The 19,921-nt window shown below is 37.8% G+C and overlaps 1 protein-coding gene across 1 annotated transcript; it reads right to left on the minus strand.

Annotated features, from left to right (window-relative positions):
* Positions 1-4,671: 4,671 nt before the first annotated feature.
* On the minus strand, positions 4,672-19,605 carry LOC111862822 (serine/threonine-protein kinase polo). The gene is made up of 10 exons (XM_023848546.2): positions 19,407-19,605; positions 19,047-19,271; positions 17,534-17,751; positions 14,656-14,751; positions 12,455-12,660; positions 11,660-11,767; positions 8,601-8,795; positions 7,649-7,820; positions 6,206-6,452; positions 4,672-5,307 (listed from the first exon to the last, which is right to left on the minus strand). Exons 1-10 carry the CDS (start codon positions 19,500-19,502, stop codon positions 5,122-5,124), a joined length of 1,749 nt encoding a protein of 582 aa, XP_023704314.1. The 5' UTR covers positions 19,503-19,605; the 3' UTR covers positions 4,672-5,121.
* Positions 19,606-19,921: the final 316 nt, after the last annotated feature.

The raw sequence follows: 19,921 nt of genomic DNA on the forward strand, positions 1-19,921 counted from the left end.
CCCATCAGGTACCGACTGTGCTATCCTGGCTCCTTGATTTATACAATATATTTATGTATTATGAAAAATGTAGTGGGTATACAATATTGCATATATGAATATTGTTTTTCTTTTCATGTTCTGCAAGACACTTGTGGTTCATTGCACCAGAGAGAATTCCCAGAGAACATGTAGTTTCTTGTGCATAAATATGGAATGTTACATAGCATTACACAAAATTCCCCACATGTCGTTTTGCAGTTTTATTGAGGTTATTACATTGTGAATTAAATCCTATTAATAGTTTATTATAGACAAGGAAAAGTCAGCAGACTTTACTGGTGAACAGGGCTGAAAATTGGAATTGCCCAACAGTTCTTAGTGAAGACGAGCCATTAATCAAGGCTAACTTTTGCACCCTCACTTCACCATCCCTGTATTAAATTCACACTTCAAAGGCTATTTGTCTCTTAGTATTTATTTAACAATACATGTTTCTGCCTAACTGTGGGACATGCTGCAAGCTGGAAGGTCGGGGTTCTATTCTCAATGAGGTCACTGGATTTTTCAATTTACCTAATACTTCCAGCTGCACTATGGCCCTGGGGTTGACTCAGCCTCTAACAGAAATGCGTATCAGGAATATTCTTGGGGGTAAAGGGCGGCCAGCGTGTAAGGCTGACAACCTTGCCGCCATCTATGAGCCAATTGTCTAGAAAATGTTGGAACCTAAACAACTCTCAACCCTATGGGCCTCCACGGGATACCTTTACTTTTAGCCTCACTGGCCATCATCACGTGTATAAGATTGTGGATGAAACCTGCTGCTCTGTTGTTAGAGCTACACATAGTACAAAGGGAAGAAACCAGCACACCAGATCCACAACTAAAGTAACCACAGCATGATAGTATTAAAATAAGTTAAAAGCATTTTACATTACTTGAAAAATGCAAAATGCAACAGCATCACAGAACAACAGTCTTCATCTACAATCTTATACACCTAATGATGGCCACTGAGGCTGAAACATGTAGCGTTAAATAAATAATAAGAGACAAAGTGCCTTTGAAGTGTGAATTTTAATACAGGGATGGTGAAGTGAATTCTAAAATTGGAATACACAGTGCAACAGGATGCTGTAATACAATAATAATCAAGGCTAAGAATGAGCCATGATCTATCTTCCAGAGCACTCTCAGCCTTTTGCATTTTGCCACGCGCACGCACGCACACACACACACACATAAACACTATAGTTATACAGTAGTAAAGACAAGGCTTCTTTTTCCCCTAGAAATATCCTCCACAGTTATGTACATCTTCACACTATTTAAACTATTAATGGATGTAATAAAGAACTTCACATTCAGTATATAAAAAATAGTTCTGTCATCAGGAATATTATTACAAGAAATCATGAACAAGTTTTTGTGGTTTAATTAGTTACTATTTTCAAAATATCACATCCCGCCCACCTCACTGTCGAGCTCCACCTCCGGGATGCATCCCACTGTTCTGAGAACCCTTATTCCAGAAGGGACTCTCACAAGTACTTACTTCATACACATGTTACTTTCAGCAAGATGGAGCCTCACAGAACTGCCACAAGAGCGTGTGAAGTTCTTTAAACGGGTTTACACAAGTCAATGTAATGGAGGATACAGGATCTGTACCAATTCCATGTCCCAAATATTTACATGGAGAGGACTCACGAGTGGTTGGATATAGAGCAGAGGTGGGGGGGGGGGGGATTGGGCCAGGGGAAGGAANATCAGAGCTAGTTCCACAACTCAGCTCATTTCTATCTTGAATGTTGGTAGCCACAAACCAGACTACACAGTGCCATAATCCGGAGAAGAGTCAAAATACAGCCACTGACAAGAAGCCATTAACTTATCATCTGCTGGGGAGACAGATGAAAGCTTTCAAAATGTGAAGCATGTAACAGTAAAGAAAAAAGTTAATTGTCCTGACAGAAATTAGATCATGCTTGACCAGCCTGTATATTGTACATAGTATATATGAGACAGAGAACTTATACAAACCTCATGGTCTGCATACAACATTCAGACCTCATTATGGTCAATGAACATTATCTGAAATATTCTGTCAGTGTGACAAAGAATTAACTGAATAGAAGACAAAATAATTTCAGACTTCATGCAATGTGGTTATGTTCATACCTTCAGCAAGTGAATGTTAACACAAATTAGGAATAGATTTGCAAAGAATTTGAAGATTACAGTTCATCTGCATTGTGATGTGTAATGTCAAAGATAGGTACCAATATTTCAGAGTAGCTTGACGTCTCTGTATTCGGGACAGAGATTGGAGACAGCAAGTTCCTCTACCAAACCATGCAATGTCACATTCCAGAAGACTAATAATTTTTATTATCCACTGCTGTGAGGACCTTGAATGTTGCAAAAATTTAGTTGGCAAATAAGGCGATTTGATTTCAATATGAGGAGAATATTTCCATCATTTCTACAAATTTCTGATGTCCACAGGCTCACAATCAAAACATGGCTATGGCTTTCATATTCAAAAATGACCATATCAAAAGTCTCGCAAGATGAAAAAAGAATGGCATGGTAAACATACAAATTAAAACTAATATAACAATTCTATTTTTGTTTAAAATTTCTGCTAATAGAGATCTTCAGAACACAAGTTAGCAAACATAACATAAAATTCTGACAGCTTGCTCATTTTTTAAGTGTGGAAGGAAGTGGTGTATATGAGGGGCTGAGGAGAAACATTCACAGCTCTCACAGTAAATTTCTCTGACATGCCCATTAACAATGTTCATTTTTTCAGTAATCATAAAATGTGAGGCTAAATATATATATTTTATCCACTCACTGTGTCAGTTTTCATGACAAGCAAAAGTCGTGTATTTTTAAAAGCTTTGTCAGAATATGACATCTTAGGACCCTAAATTGCCTGTGAAATATTGGCTCCCACATCAGGATTATGCATGAGTATCAGTTATGTGGAAAGAAGCCGGGATAGCGCAGTCGGTAGAGTGACTGGTTATGGGTTGGTGTTTAAGTCCCATCAAGGTCAAGAATTTTCTCTTCTCCATGTCATCCAGACTGGCTCTGGGATCCACCCATCCTATCCAAAGGGTACCATGTGTTCTTTCCCCGGGGGTAAAGTAGCTGGGGCATAAAGCTGACCACTCACCTCCAACTAGTGCTGAGGTAAAGAAAATGTGGAGCTATACATCCAGTCCCCCATACGTCTTCATGGCGTAGTTAAGCACAGGGACAACTTTACCTTTACCTATCAATTACATGGAATTAGAAGTATAAACTGGACATATGTCACTCATACATACACACAATTAGTCACAGAATGCTAAAAAATGAACTAATTTTTCTCGAGATTTAATTGATCACATTCATCGAAGCCATTTCAATGCAGTCATTCATCAAATATAAAAATTCATCGAGAGCAGAACTACAAAATATCGTCACAGCATTACTGGGGAGTGCAAGACAGGTAGCACATTAAAAATAAGAACCTTTCCAAATCAGTTGCAACTTTCTGGGACCCTGGTATATGAAAATCAAGTGAACGTGTAGTTAATAAGCCATACATTTTTAAACCGCTTTGAATGAACAGTTATAATCGATGGATGTACAAAGAAAATTCCACCAAAATAAATTTAAATCTTTTCAACCATGACAAAACACTGTTTAAAACTATTACTTTGGACTTTGTCCATTGTATGAATTCATTAATTTTTGGAATTAGTTCTATTCCTGTCTTCAGGTGAACAGGATGCGAAAGAACCTATCGAACTTCAAGGCATAACCTGTTCACCTGAAGAATAAAACAGAAGCAATTTCTGAACCACAACAGTTTATTTGAGTGATGCCCAAAATAAGAGTTTTATACAACAGTCCACTATTCTCAACCTTAAAATTTTGAAATTTTACTGATTGAAAGAAAAAACAATGTGAAACCTTATTCAAGTTCTTATTGAGCTCTTAACTGTTTGTATAAACTTACATATCCTACAAAGTAAAAGATAAATAGAATAATAACTGCATGTGCTGTGTGGGGCAAACTGCAAGCTACTGAATACATTAACTACAATACAATTTGCCAGAACAACTTATGAAATTTACCAGCATACAAGACAACAATGTGAAGCAGAAAATAACATATTATTTACAATTATGGTCTCTGCAATAACAGGAAACGTGGGTCTGTGCCGCTGTTTGTAAAGGAATGCTCAGCATTCAGATCTGCAAGACAGTAAAATTAAGTTAAAGCTTTAAAATTATCTAAAATTGGAATTCTGAACAAATTAAAATACATCTAAATCACTGACCATGTAAGGATGTAAAAAGAACAAAAATAAGTGCAATAAAAATCCCTACAAATTGTATTAAAATTTTTAATTCATATTTTTTAATAATCTGAAAGGCAAAAATAAAGATGAATTTCTAAAAGTTAGAATGTAATAATACAACGAAGATTTCACACCTGAAATTTTTTCGTCTTTTTCAGTTAGTTTGTCTCAAACACAGGCAAAACCAAAGAGTTCTTCCCACCCGTAGCATAACAGACATTGAATGCTGCTATATAACTTTATGAAAGCTAAAGTTGTGAAGAGGGATGACCGGGGAGGGGGGGGGGGGGGGCCAGCGGTTAAGTCGTCAGAGGCGAGNGGGGGGAGAGACAGCTGTTAAGTCGTCAGAGGCGACAAACTCATTTAGTTGAAGTGCAACCTAAAATCAACTTGCAGGTTGGGTGATTTGTGAGCAATTGGTAATTCCTTCACATGAAAGCCAAAAACACAAGTAAAACCAATGATTTAAGAACATGCTGGAGGAAACCAGTATTTACTGTGGCAACCACACTTTTGTAATTAGAAAGAAAGATGAAAGAACAATTTCAATAGCCTCAATGGGATTTTGTCCAATCATTGTTATGGAAGAAATATGACTGCTGCCATTCTGTGCATGCGTACAAATGCAAAATCCAGTATCACTGATATAAAATACTGACATGTGTACAGGCAAAGGGCACACACACAGTTTAAAATGTGAAATGTTCACCCTATGACAAAATACCAGCTTTCAAACAATTACATCATCTTGACAAAGCATATCAAAAACTTTCAGTTATGTTGACAGAATAAGATTTATCTTGTCCAAAGCATATTTAAGGCAACAGCCAAGATATTCGTTACAACCATTCTGTTTAATTGAACTAAACCGGAAAGTGCGAAAGTTCTTGTTTTCATCTATATACGTGACTGCAGCCATAAGCGGACACATGATGATCTTCGTGTGGTCCATGAAGTTGATCTGCAACACAGCACAGAGATGGAGATTATGCTCTGAGATCTGATGCTCTCACTGTGGTGAAATGTTAAGGGACATGGTTTGGTAGACAGGCACCAACTTTTAGAGGAACCTGCAGACCTCACACAGTGAAAGAGTACAGGCAACAGGTTTCCTATGAATGTCAGAATCTACCTACCAAACTACACAATACCACCGTCTCAATGTTGTTGTTAAATGTCTAACGAAATCATCAGATATATTTGAAAATGGTCACAAATTTATCCCTAGACCCATATTCTACCCTATAATGCTGATCCCCTTCTCTCTTATGCTCTTCACACTTGTCAGTTTGATAACTGAATGTGGCCAGCATCAGTTCCGGCTGTATTGTGAACTCAATTAGTATGACATTGTAGTGAAAGTCCTATTTATTGACTGCCTTTCCTTAATTTACATCAAGGTTATCTTTAAATGGGATTATGTATAATTAAATCAATAATGATTCACCATTTTCTAATAAGATTTCTATAGATAATTGTGATAAAAATAACTTCACCACATAAGCAAAGAAATTTTCTACAAAAAAAAATCAGATTCTCTTAAATAATTACTGACATAGGAAACAATCATGACAGTGCCCTTACAACCTGTAGCAGAGAAATGAGTATCAATTGCTGTTAAAATCACAGCTGCATTAAATCAAGATTCAAATCCTGCAAGGTTGAAAATTTCTTGCACTAAATTCAGACTGCTTACTAAATCAAATTCACTAAATGTGAGACAGGATACATTGCTTATACTGGGCTTTAGCATCGAATTGGGATTTCACAAGAGTACAATTTTACCGTTGTAACAAAATCTATCCTAGAGATCACTGAACGAAGGAATGAAAGTAATAAGATAATCTGGCCCTTGTCACCTGCAGGGTCCCATTGGTCAGGAGCATCACAACAGCTGATGAGGTGCGGAACCACCGGGTCAAGTAAGGCACTCTGCTTAGAGAGTCACATTCACGAACGGGAACGGTTGCACCAGCTTTCACTAGATGTTCAGTCATATAACGACGAAAGTATGACAACAATTTCATCTTCTTGTCCAATGTGTCCGGGTACTCCTCCATCAAGTAGTAGAACTCCTTTCCTTCACGGGTTATGTACTGCACATTCCTAAGAAAGGTTGTCAGTTATAGTTAGCCAATATAATCTAGGAATGAAAATACAAAAGCAAACAATATAAGAATGTTTCAGACTAATACCATAAAATAATGAATAACTGAAAATACATGTTTGTAAAAGTGGCACTGTTTCACTTGCTGAGGCTGTCAAGCATCATAAAGGGCACAAGGAGTTGGCTTGGATGCGGGTCTGATGGATGGAACCTAAGTGTAGTACCATTCCGTACAGATCTATCAGTCGAGTGCAGACCTCTGTCCTGCATACATTGGTTCCCATAATGTGTAAACACGACTTTAAATTAGTCACAAAACTGTGATGAGATTTGAGGCTCTTGAGGCTGTGAATATTAAGATCACAGTCTTCTGGGATGCAAGACTGTGTACTCTGGTACTTGGGTACCAACATTTAGATGGGGGCTACAAGTTCATCTAAAATGTTTGAACATAGCTACCAAACTACAGTAATCATAAGGTCATGATGCTAAGTGTACAAGAAAAAAATTATAAATTTCTTGAACTGATACATATATTTGACATTTTCCAGTATCTGTTTTGTTTAATGTAACACATTTCAGATGCTGGCTCTGCTTCTGACATCAAGTAAAACTATGAAATGATTTAGCTGTAAGTCAGGAACATAATCGTGGCATACATTCACAAGTTGTGGTACTAACATTTCTATATGTGCTTCTTTCTCATGGGTTCTAAGCAATATAAGCTCTAAATTTGCAGAAATATATCATGAAATGGTCATGTTCTGATCCTGAGGTTTTCTTCTGTCCTTGCAGGGAATGAGAAAAACTGTGAGAACCTGCCAGGGTAGCTGACGTCCTGGTCAACATTAAAACAATGCTTCTTGAATACAAGTCCAGTGCATTAATGTTAGAAAAATCAGTTCAATAGGTCAGGGAGTAACACACCATAGGAAGACAAAATAATTATTTTTAATGTCACTAGATGGAGCATGTAGCTACCATTTGCAGTTCTTTTGACATATGTAAAGTGTTTGCTATTCATATCTCTGCCATGAGATAGTGCAAGCCACTAATGTTGTGCTAAAAATGGCTGGGCTGAGACGTACACGGGGAACAGCTGCCAGGAATGACGGTGTTAGCAATGTAGGAGAGGTGATAATACTTTCTGGTCATGTCATCAGACACCAAAATTAATGGAACATAAATCACTTACTTTCCATTAGCTAACATGACAAGCTTGGTCGAATCATTGAACAAAACGCCGACACCTTCGTCGCAAAGCTGGTATCCAAACCCATATTTGTCTGAGTAATCTACCCACTTACTAATCCAAACAACAGGCTGAGCAGCTGGGTCAGTGCCCTCAGCTGGGTCAGTGTCTTCATCTGGAACACAGGATTTGGGAACTTTAGAGTTAAATTTAACGACAAATTCGCAGATCACATGAGAATGATGAATGAAAATGAATTGGCCATGAAGGGCGTGAAAAACAATAGCATGCAGGTGGAAATAAAATTACATTTACAGTACTAGTGATTATACTGAGGCCAAAGAAAGAAGGCCACGGAACAACCAGCTCTGCACCCCCTTCCACCTCCAGCATACTTCCCTGCTTCCCTACTTCTCTCCAGTCATCCAGCAATTTTTGCACCTGATGTTGATAGAGATGACCTTCACTAGTAGCAAGTGCTTTCTGCTGGTGGACATAAGTACGTCAGAGAGGACTAGAAACAAGTACAGTGATAGGCAAAAGAATTGAAGCCTCAAGCACGGTCAGCCCCACCCTCCATGGCCTCAGTGCAGTAAGAAACAATGAGATGTGAAATCTGTGCAGGCAGTTCAGGTTACCCTGTAATGGAAACAGCATATCCAAGGCAAGGTGACTCAGTACTACACAAATAAAAATGAATAGACGGAACTGAAGAGGCAAGTGTGAAAGTATTTTGCAACATGGCACCCATATTCACTGCAACAGAACTTCACTGTTTCACACTGTTTTGGAAATGGCAACATTCATCAAGTAATCTCAGTTTTTCAGAACATCTTTTACTGTCCACAGACAAAAAGTGAACCTGTTCATTTCGAGACAACTGGTTGCAGCCCTCACAAACATGGAAATGGCAAAAGGAGCTGCTGCATTAACATATATACAAAGCTGTCATTACCTCCAGACACTCTGGTCTCTCTGCTAGGGTTTGATTTGAGCAGAGAACACAACTGGTCTCTTAGGGTGAGAAGATGGTGATGAGAGTCAGCTGCTGGACTGTCACGCTGATCACTATTGTGTCGAGGAAGGCTGCCACTGGGATGACCGGATCCAGTCTTTTTCTTTGGACTTGAACCACCTGCACCCACTTCACCTACAAAACATGAGAATCCTCTATCATAACATTCATGAGGTTCAATATTTAGTTTCCTCTTCTCGCATTCTATATCTTACACCACAATACCCATGTTCTTATTAACAACACTCCTCCGAACAGATCCCCACATCACAGTTCTGGCAGCACATTGCCGTAAACTTCCTTGGTGGTTTTCCTGTTCACTGGATACTCGCATCACTGTCTGTACACAATTCACAGGTGTGTTCAGACTGTCCTCTCATTTTTATGAATTACCACATTATTGTATGGAAAATGGTCTCTTCATTAAATCTGCCTGCAGAAGAACTCCTGGCCCATTCCTGAATATCTTACCTTGCACTGTTGATCAACCCTTCAGCTATCATCTTATAGAACAGCTCCAGTGGAATGTTTCCTCTGTTCTCTTTACTGTGCAGTATGTAGGCATTGGCCATGTGCAGACTGAAGACGTTGAAGAGAACTTTCTTCTCTCGTTTTACTGATCTCTGGAATTAGTGTCAGCATTTGGTGCTATCAGCTGGATGCCAGTGCCTCAACTAACTTATTCCTGTTGGCAGTACAGTTTGTGTGTGTGTGTGCGTGTGTGTGTCCTGGCTGTCTTTCCATTTTATAGACAAGAGGTGAAGCCAATGGCAAACAATTTTTCATTACCTCCAGTTTCATTGAAAATACCTATTCAGGTATACCTTTTGCATTGGACATTAATGAGTTCACAGTCACTGTCTTATATGCTCACAGACAACTAAGGAGTCAGGCTAGAATTCCATCAATCCATATATAGAGTACGTCCGTTACATTTACATTTATTTTCATTTCATTGATCCAATCCTTCCCCCTTGCTCTTGACTTGCTGACACAATCAAGTGGCAATACTAGACATAATGTTGTGATCTGTATGCCAGTGTTTTGTACATAGCCACCATTTGCTTCACACAGCTGGAAAATCTAAATTCCACATGTACATGGCATTCCTTTCATGCATACCCAGAATATGTGCCCTCAAAATGCATGAACTACCTCAGTAATGAGGGAGTCCTTTTCCATGTGTGCATAATTAAAATTTTGAAGTACGACAATCTGATATAGAATGAAGAAAGCAGTCGTCTGGGATTTGGCACCGTGTATATGTGGTGTTAACCGACATTTCAGAGACCAGTCTGCTTTTACCGGTTCTCACGGTCTCTTCGCTTGCAGATTTCTTATATTTTTTCTTCTACCCTGAAGATGGAGGGGATACGTTCCTCCGAAACGTCGGTTAACACCACATATACACGGTGCCAAATCCCAGAAGACTGCTTTCTTCATAGTCACCGCCGTGAAAGCCTCAAATCTTACATAATATAGAACGATTTTGAATAAGTGGTCACAGACTGCAGGTCTCCTGGGCACTTGAATGTCATTGTTATTGGCATCCAACATAGCCAGAATCAAAACAAATTTGTTGCATACCATACCCAAGGTGTGCATTGGTAGTTTTCTCAACAGTCACAGACAGCTTACATGATGTAGACACGTGAATGATGATCACACATAATACTTTCAGTTATTACAATGTGGCAGATTTCCACTCAGTAAATAGTGACTTTTTCTTCCTGAAAAGTCCTGTTTCACTTTTTTTCTTTACTTGTATTGCATACAAGTTAGTTTCATCCCATATAATTACAAAAATTTTAAAAGAATTCTGAATACATGAATCAGTGATTTGTCTACAGCAACTTAAAACTTTTTGGCTGTCCCTGGCAAGCCAGAGAATGCATATCCCTGTCTTTCCAGCCTGCCTGAGACTCAGGGTCTGGCTATCTAGGCTTTGCTCTCAATGCTCTTATATGGCCACTGCTTGGTTCTGGTGCAGGGGAAACATCCTCTTCACTATTGCTGCTGCTGTGCAAAACTCTCAGTGCATTCCTCTGAATGAGGACTGTTTGTAGTTTCCATTGCTGCATGTCACAACAGGTGTACTGGAGTGCAAAAATTACCATGCTTGCACTAGACTGTCAAATTTTGATCTTGCTCAGACAACATTAAGAAGTCTGTTAATTCATATCAGCTTATCTTGGGTCTCTGAACTCATAGATACTTTCAGAACGAGAAAGAAGCCAGTCTTTGTCATGCCCTTGACTGGTGTTGCGGAAATGAACATAACTGTTTGTTTTGAAATTGCAAAGCTTTGATTTATCATGAGTTGATGATCTCTGCAGGCACCCACTAAAACTAGAAGCTTATAGGTACTGAAAAGTGAGTGTCAATAGTGCAAATAGTATTTTCTATTTATTTTTAAATATTAGGTCAGTACTGCCATGTGTCAGTGACTAGACATGGGGTTTGGGTTTATTGAACACTTGCAACATATAACTACAACACTACTTCTAATCAAAGCATTTAACAAATTACTGTGACACAAGCTGAGCCTCAGTCTGTTATCATCTCCAGGAACTGTTGGTTGGTGATTGTTATGGCCTCAGGCTGGGCTGCACAGAGAACACTGTCTTGAACAGCTCTTCTATTGCTGCATAGCAATGGCTCACTTGTTTGATGACATAACAGTGTGTTTACTGTGCCATTGCCTAGCAACAAATTACATCTCTTGCATTACTATCACCAGTGTCTTGCCAGACTGTAACAGTAATACTGTTTGATGGTAAATGCTAACTGGATGTGAATATAATTTAAAGGCTGATGCATAACACCCAAACTCTAACCCTCCTATTTATGCTCAATTGTGTTGCTAATCTTAAGGTACAAATCTCATTTTGTAAGGCTAGATTCCTCACAGTTCCAGATAATGTTCAAAATATTGATAAACTAAGCTACAGTGATTAAGTTGGAGAGTGCGTTGTGTCTTGCACTAATATCAAACTCACTAATGGTGTTGACTTCAAGAAGAGGTTTCCTGCCCACAACCTTCTCCAGTTTATCTGCTCTTGGGGCCACAGTCAAACAGGATACAGGCAACTGGGATGGAATGTAACCTGAGGAAAAGAAAAAATAAACTTCTTACCTCCTATATAATCAGGAAAATGTTATGAAAATCTTCCATCATCCAGCAGAATTTCGTTTTTATACAGATCAATGGACAAAAAGTCTGCAATCCCTTCTTTCTTAAAGTAATCTACCCTTATCCACTTCCTGCCAGCTCTTTCCCTTTTTCTTGATGTCTTCCAGCCCTGGCTAAATCATCTCGTGCTTGATCATCAAGAGGTCTCCTTCCTGCCTTCAAATTTCAACCCTCAACAGCCTGTCTAACTTTAAATCATATCTGAAGACAGCTTTGCAGACCATACGCTGGTTGCCTTCATGTTTTGCAAGAAACTTCTATTTTAAAATTCTGTATACAGGTAAATGGATTAATTCTTGCAGCAGTTCCATTTTGATCTGGACATAACTTTAATAAATATAATAAATACAGTTAATATCCTGGAACAGCTTTTTGAACATTTAGGGGGAAAAAAAAATAGGCCGCCAGTCCTGTCTCTCAAAAGATTAATTCTAAAACCCTTCTCAATATCCTTGCTTTGGTCATTCTTTTTCCATTTCTATGTCATTGAAACTGTTTCTCTACAAACTCTATTAACAAATTCCAACTTCCATAAAGAAAATAATTTCTAAATATACAATTCCATTGCAAAACAAAACAAAAAAAAAACACAAATATTTACCAGATGTGAAAAATTCACTGTTGAGAAGTTCCTCCACCTTTGGTCGGCACTTGGGATCCAGCTGGAGTGTTGCTCGGATCATTTTAATGGCAGAACTTGATATCTGTGAGGATGCTGGTATCTTATATTCACACCTCTTTATCCGAGAATATGTCTCCGGCAGCGAATTAGTCTCAAACGGTGGCTTTCCAATCAACAGTGTGTACCTAGGAAACAAAATTTGTTATTAGATTCGTAATATTTAACAAGTGAAGCTGGTTCTTAACTTCAGTTTAAGATTAAGATCATGCAATGTCCCTTAGCACATCTGCTCCTGTGAAACTGACATATGTGAAAGCACATTCTGATATGTCTTTATAGGGTAATTTACAGTGTCAAAATCTCGATTATGTAATGTTGAATGAATAATGAATTATAAATGAATGTAAGGAAGTGGCTGTGGCCTAAAAAGATAATATTCTTAAATGTGCTTAAAGGAACTGAGTAAACCAGTCACAATAGCTGATGCCCCAGGCAAAATTCAAACCAAGAACCTGGTGAACATGGGTCTGGGGTGATACTGTTAGACCAACCAAATTGGTTTGATGTTTTAGAACATTTCCTTGCAAGAAAGGATTTTCGAAGATCGTGTAAGAGAAATGCATTGCAATGAAAATAATACACCACATAATAAAATATAAATAATGTAACTACAAGACATTAACATGACTTTCATATGACAAGTACCAATGTCACAAGAGTATAAAAGACCATCATCGCCGTCTGGTGTGATTGATAACTTTTTTTAATAATTCATTCTTTACGTGTTTCAGTCGGAGCTACCATTTTCAGAAGCACATATCAGGACATGCGGAAACCACTATTAAAATGTCACTGGTCACTACCAGTACACACAGACATCACCGTTACAATGTTATGAATATAAAATATTAGCTTTTAACAAATAAAACAATGTGCATGAATTTATTAAAACATTTATAAATCTTTACAACTAGTCTGTTTACTGCGTGGTTTAAAGAACTTGTTAAAATGTAGAACCAGTTTGGTCTGTGCCCTTCGTACTGCTTCTCTTTAAAGAGAGATAAGTGTGTACCGGGGCGTGGTTCCGCTGTTTGAAGAACAGGATTCTTGAGTGTCGTTCAGCTGTTTGGGCCATGCTGTGTTATGTTAATACATTCATGCACACCACTCGAATTGTTAAAAACTAATATTTTATATTTCATAACACTATAATGCTGATGTCTGTGTACTGGTAGTGACCAGTGACATTGTAATAGCGGTTTCTGCATGTATTGATATATCCTTCTGAAGATGGTTGCACCGACCGAAATATGTACAGGATGAATTATTAAAAAAGAATTTATCAGTCACACTGGACAGCGCTGATGATCTTTTATACTATTCCTAGCGTGACCGACCAGGATGAACCAAGTCAATAAAAGTGACAAGATACTGTCATGTGATATAAAAATACTTAAGTATATAATAATATAAAAGTACTTAGGCCAGCAACAAACCATTCTCTCTTATCTAACTCCTACTCTGTAGAAGAATGAATGTTCACTGAAAAATTTCAATCTTTTACAGCACAGAAGTAATGATGCAAATCATTTTCATTTTGCCCACGTTGCATGTTCACAGTTTTCATAGGATTCTCACAATAAACAGTGATTATTTCCTTAACAGGATTAACTAGCTGGCCTTTATAATGGAGATACAGTGTATTTTATTAGGTGATAGGAGATGAATTTCTAAATATTATTTAGATTATATTCAGGCTTCAAAGGGTAATAAGTGTAGTAATATATCTATAATTATATGTTTTTGACATAAGTATTGTACAATATTCTTATAAAATAACATATCTATACATATGAATAACAACCATGTGTACACTGAATGTTGAAGACTCTAAGGAGCATTAACACCTTTTTCATTTATTTAACTATGATCGTTATCTAGAGTGTTTAGCATCTGGTGAAAGGCTGATTAGACAATAATGAACCGGATGGCAGTGGCTGTGGCATAAATTAAGCTACTATTCTGGCACTTACTGGATGGACTAGGAAAATCAGAGAACCTCAGTCAGAACAGCCAAGGTCCTGACTGGATTCAAACTGGGACCTCCAAAATATGAGTGAGAAATGTTACCACTTGAGTCAGTTCACTTGGTTTTCAAAACTGGCATTTAGGATACATACAATATACAGCCAATTGACCAGATGTCCGCCTCAAAGCTATGCCCCTTCTTGGTCACGACTTCTGGAGCAACGTAGTTGGGTGTATCACAAACTGTCCTGCAACACAAACAAGCATTCAGAGCACTTGCTATTAGCACAATGAATTTCCGAGTTATAAAGGGTTAGACCTTACTGGCTTTAACAGTAATTAGTAAGCACACACAATTCTCACCTTTTGAGACCAAATTGAAAAAATTTTCAATTCTTTGTTGTCACACTTTAAGAATTTTAAACTGCTTTAAATTTTGCACATGATCCATTACAACTGTAATGGCTGGCAACATCAGCACAAATCAACTTTGCAACAGAATCTCTTTCTGCCCATGGTGAAACTGGATATGGCCCTATAACTGAATTCTTTTATCACTGAAGAAAATTTTCCATCAAAATTTCTGATATTAAAAGGGATAAGTTGGACACTTAATGCACTCTAAGAAATTTATTAGTATAATAAACTGCAATTAGTGAAGAAACTGGTTTAGTAGAGAAAACTCTTATTTCAATTCCCAGAAAAAAAGAGGTAAAGCTATCACTGTAACAGACCGTGAAGATCCATAGAGTTGTGAGGCATCGAGACTCCCGCATTTTTCATAGACAATCGGCTCACAGAAGGCAGTGAGGTTGTCAGCCTAATGCTCCAGCCGCCCTTTACCCCCCAGGAAGATTCGTGGTTCTCATTTCTGTTAGAGGCTGAGTTGACCCCAGGGCCATAGTGCAGCTGGAAGGATTAGGTCAGTTGAAAAAATCCACCTCATCAGAAATTTTCCAAACTCTCTGCTTGATCTAGTCTCAGACTGGCTTTCTTTTAACAGTTATTGCCTGAATAATATATTTTGGTAGTTGAAATTAAATTTATTACAGTAAATTGCCATTTATTCAACATGTGTGGGGAGTGGAGTGCGCTAGTTATACGTCACTCTTACAAAAAAATCAATACAAAGTCAAAATAAGTTGGCATGTTAGTTCTTGTGTACGAATCTTCCTAGGTGACATAACAGATAAACCGCTGAAAGATATCAGATGCACATAATGTAACATGATCAAACATTCAACCAGTTTCTACTGTTAATGATCGATACTTGTGCAAGGGAAGACACACAGCAATGATGCAAGTGGCAGCTGGTAGAACCACTACATGGCAGGTGAACATATGCAGATCACAAATTTCTTTTGAGTAACTTCATAAATATGGTAAATTTCTTTTAAATTTTTGTTTGTTCAGTGATAATTCCAGATGCTTGGAAATTGGGAGGTTACTATTCTCCTAGAATACAATTCTTTATTACAGTCCATTGCAACACAACAATACAATGGTAAAGGCTAAAATTAGCTTAACTATTAGTATTCATGTATTTATATATGCTGCTTGCTTGACTAGCATTTATAATTTTCATTTTGTGCATCCTGTTGTGTTATTATATACAATTCTTTATTAGAGTCTGTTGCAACACAACAATACAATGGTCAAGGCTAAAATTAGCTTAGCCTTGACCACTGTATTGTTGAACTGTGACAGACTCTAATAAAGAATTGTATATTAAAACACAAAATGAAAATGGAAAAAATACTATACTTAGATTTCTAAAAAATTCTCGACATAAACTTGATTTCTAAAGATAAGTATATGAGCTGATAACCTGAGATGAGATTGGGGTAGAGTATTTAAAAAACTTTCGGGAAACAAAACCAGAATTTTCTCAAACAGACCAACTTATTTACTATACTCACCATTTATAACACCAGTTAATTTTTAAACTGAACTTAACTGTAACATTTATCCCTTTTAACACATTCAGGACCGGAGGAGCCAATTGGCCCTCTACGTTTCTATAGCGTTGCGGACCGGGCAGGCCAATTGGCCCTTTTCTGATGCGTTATGTTGCAGCCGACTCTATCTCGCTGTGTGTGTTGCATCATAACTACTGTGTAGTTGACCTCGGGAATATTTGCTAGCTTAGCCAGTAACATGATCACGCTCATTTCCTGTCACACCCTAAAGAAAAAAGCCTTTGTTCGAGTCCAAGCTTCCACGTATGAACCAGGAAGTTAGCAGGGCAACATTGATCAGAGATGAAAGCAGTTGCAGGCGAAGCGATCTCTCAGAGAACAAGAAATATTAGATTTGTTATCCAATGAGCTATCAGATTTGCCAACTGTTTCGTCTTCTGATAGTGAGGCCAGCCTCAGTGAAAGTGAGAGTGACAGGCCCCCAAAATATTGTATCCAGTGAAAGTGAGAGCTCCGATGAAAGTTTCCAGAGATATTACACATGCAAGCACTTCTAGGAGCTCTGGTAAGTGTTCTCCAAAAATTTTAGTTCACAAAATTAATTAGGAGATTTTATATTAATTTTTAAAGTGAACAGTGCACAAGTTAAGGTGCTAGGCTTAAAAACCCCAGTCCCCAGGGTGATTTAAATATTTAAACAACCAGTCCGCAATGTGTTAATATAATAAATTTCAATGTGTTTTCCAGTTCGATAAAATAATGTCTTAATGTAAGTTCCATGTGTTTTAAAGATACATTAACACACCAAACTTCTAGGTCCTGTGTCAAAGAACAGTATCGTTTCTTACTTTAGGTGTTCAAACAAAGAATATTAAAAATTCAGCCTTCTGAGATGTGACACTGTGTATTAAGATGGAAGCAGTATGCTACCCCAGTACACTAGTAACCATCTACCAGACTACACAGTCAGAGTCCAGAAGACAGACATCTTAACTGCTGCCACTGTTATCCACTGAACTGCACCATTTGTTCACACCTCACAAGTTGACATGGCTGCCATCACTGTTCTCTTAGCATTACTTAACTCGAGAGATCTTCATGAGCACCTAACCTTTTCCTCTCTCCATCAAATTCAATCTTAGCAGCAAGGCCAAAATCTCCAATCTTCACTTCCAAGTCATCATTAAGAAATAAATTCCCAAGTTTGAGATCACGATGGATAATCCTCTGTTCATGGAGATAAATAACACCAAGCAGTATTTGACGCATATAATATCGGACTTCAGCCTCAATTAAAGCTTTTCTGCGTTTGTGTAACTCCATCATTGACTGGAAACAAAAGATTATGAAATTTGTACAGTAGAGGAAGTATACGTTGCTGTCATAACCAAAATGCAGGGTAAAATCATGATGTAAAGATAGGACACAGATGTTTTGAAAATGAGGCCTTTGAGATATCTGGGAATGATTATAACAAATCAAAATCTGATTCATGAGGAAATTAAGAGGAGACTGAACTCGGGTAATGCTTGCTACCATTCAGTGCAGAACCTTTCGTCTCTTCATCTGCTGTCTAAAAGCATAAAAATTAGAATATACAAAACTATAATTTTGCCTGTGGTTCTGTATGGGTGTGAAACTTGGTCTCTGATATTAAGGGAGGAACATAGACTGCGGGTGTTTGAGAACAGGGTGCTGAAGAATATATTTGAACCGAAGAGATGAAGTGAGGGGAAGTTGGAGAAAGTTGCATAATGAGGAACTTCATAACTTGTGCTCTTCTCCATTATAATTAGAATGATCAATTCATGGAGGACGAGATTGGAAGGGCATGTATCATGAATGGGGCGAAGACAAATGCATATAGGATCTTAATAGGAAAGCCAGAAGTAAAGAGACCACTAGGAAGATCAAGATGTAGGTGGTTGGACAATATTAAAATTGATCTTAGGGCTGGAACACACACACAGCGACATTGGTCGTATGGAAAAATGTCGTACGATTTCTTTGCCATACGACCTCCTTTTCATGCTAGAGCGACCAAATACATTTCTTGGCTCTCCGACTGCCGTACGGTAGATGTTGTATGTTGTCACGTATGAAAGCTAAGACTACATTTTATATTCTACTACTTGATGCGACACGAACGGTATGGACGTCGTATGACTGATGTTGGTGTGTGTTCCAGCCCTTAGAGAGATAGGATGGGATGGTATGGATTGGATTGACCTGGTTCAGGATAGGGATTATTGGAGGGCTTTTGTGAAAAAGGTAATGAACTTTCTGGTTCCATAAACTGCTAGGGAGTTCTTGAGTAGCTACACAATTGGCAGCTTCTCAAGAAGAGGTCAGCTCCATGAATGAATGTGAGAACAGGAATATTGTATGCTACGACTAACACAGTCTACCACATCAGGAACATTAGCAGTCTGCTAAAAAGAGCAGCACTTGTTAAGATTACAAGATATTTAACACAGAGATGCATTCCATGTATTCTGGTGTTTAGAATATGGACCCAGTCAATACATCTCATTTAGAAAATACCTGAAATACATCAAACCTAGCAACACCTATTGTAAAAGTCTAACTAGGCAATTCCATCATAAGAAATATAAATTTCATACCCTTCTCCTGCAAAGTTCCAACACAATATAGACATTCTGATTATCCTCAAAAAATCCATGGAATCCCACCACATTTCTATGGTTTAAACTTCGATGAATAGCTATTTCCTGCGTCAACTCCTCCTTGTAATTTTGAATGGTCATCAGATTCTTGGAGACAATTTTACCAGCATACACATTGCCGGTCTTCATATCAGTTATCTCGTAACACTTCGCAAAACCACCCTGGTAGAAAAAACGTAACATATTCAAGTTCAAAAACTTTAATACAAACCACTAAACCGATATACTTGAAGCCATAACTATACAAATAAAATCAATACATCATAATCAAGACGAGAGAAAAAAAAACAGCCTTGCCTTTCCGAAGAATCTGCCTTTCCTGTACGTTACATTAGCCCCTGCGTCGAATATAAGTTCGGGGATATTTTGTTTGTCATCATCTCTCGATGCCATTGTTTTCAAAGAAAATTCCAAGAGAGAAATGAATAAACGGTATAGATTTCTTTTGCACACTTCGCACAAGACACCAAACCGTTTCAAATCTATGTACGCTTTAAACGGCTTGGTAGGTTTAAATAGTCTTCGCCAATCAGATCGCCTCTTCAGAGAGAGAACGTGAATATGGCAAACTTCTATTGGTTACATCCTATGACGTCACCAAATTCGTGTAACTATGTAAATTTATATAAATATTACTTTCTTAATAATTTTAATTCAAAGTACGGGTCATAATGAAAATAAATAATGCACCATGATGTCACATAAATGAATGGATTAATTCATCAAACGTTTAAGAACGAAATTCTAAAGGCAAAATATATTAATTACTTATTGTTACTCCTCCGGAAACGCATGATTTTTAAGACGTCGCA

Source organism: Cryptotermes secundus, unplaced genomic scaffold (genome assembly GCF_002891405.2).
Source record: "Cryptotermes secundus unplaced genomic scaffold, Csec_1.0 scaffold462, whole genome shotgun sequence".
In the NCBI taxonomy this organism is placed as follows: domain Eukaryota; kingdom Metazoa; phylum Arthropoda; class Insecta; order Blattodea; family Kalotermitidae; genus Cryptotermes; species Cryptotermes secundus.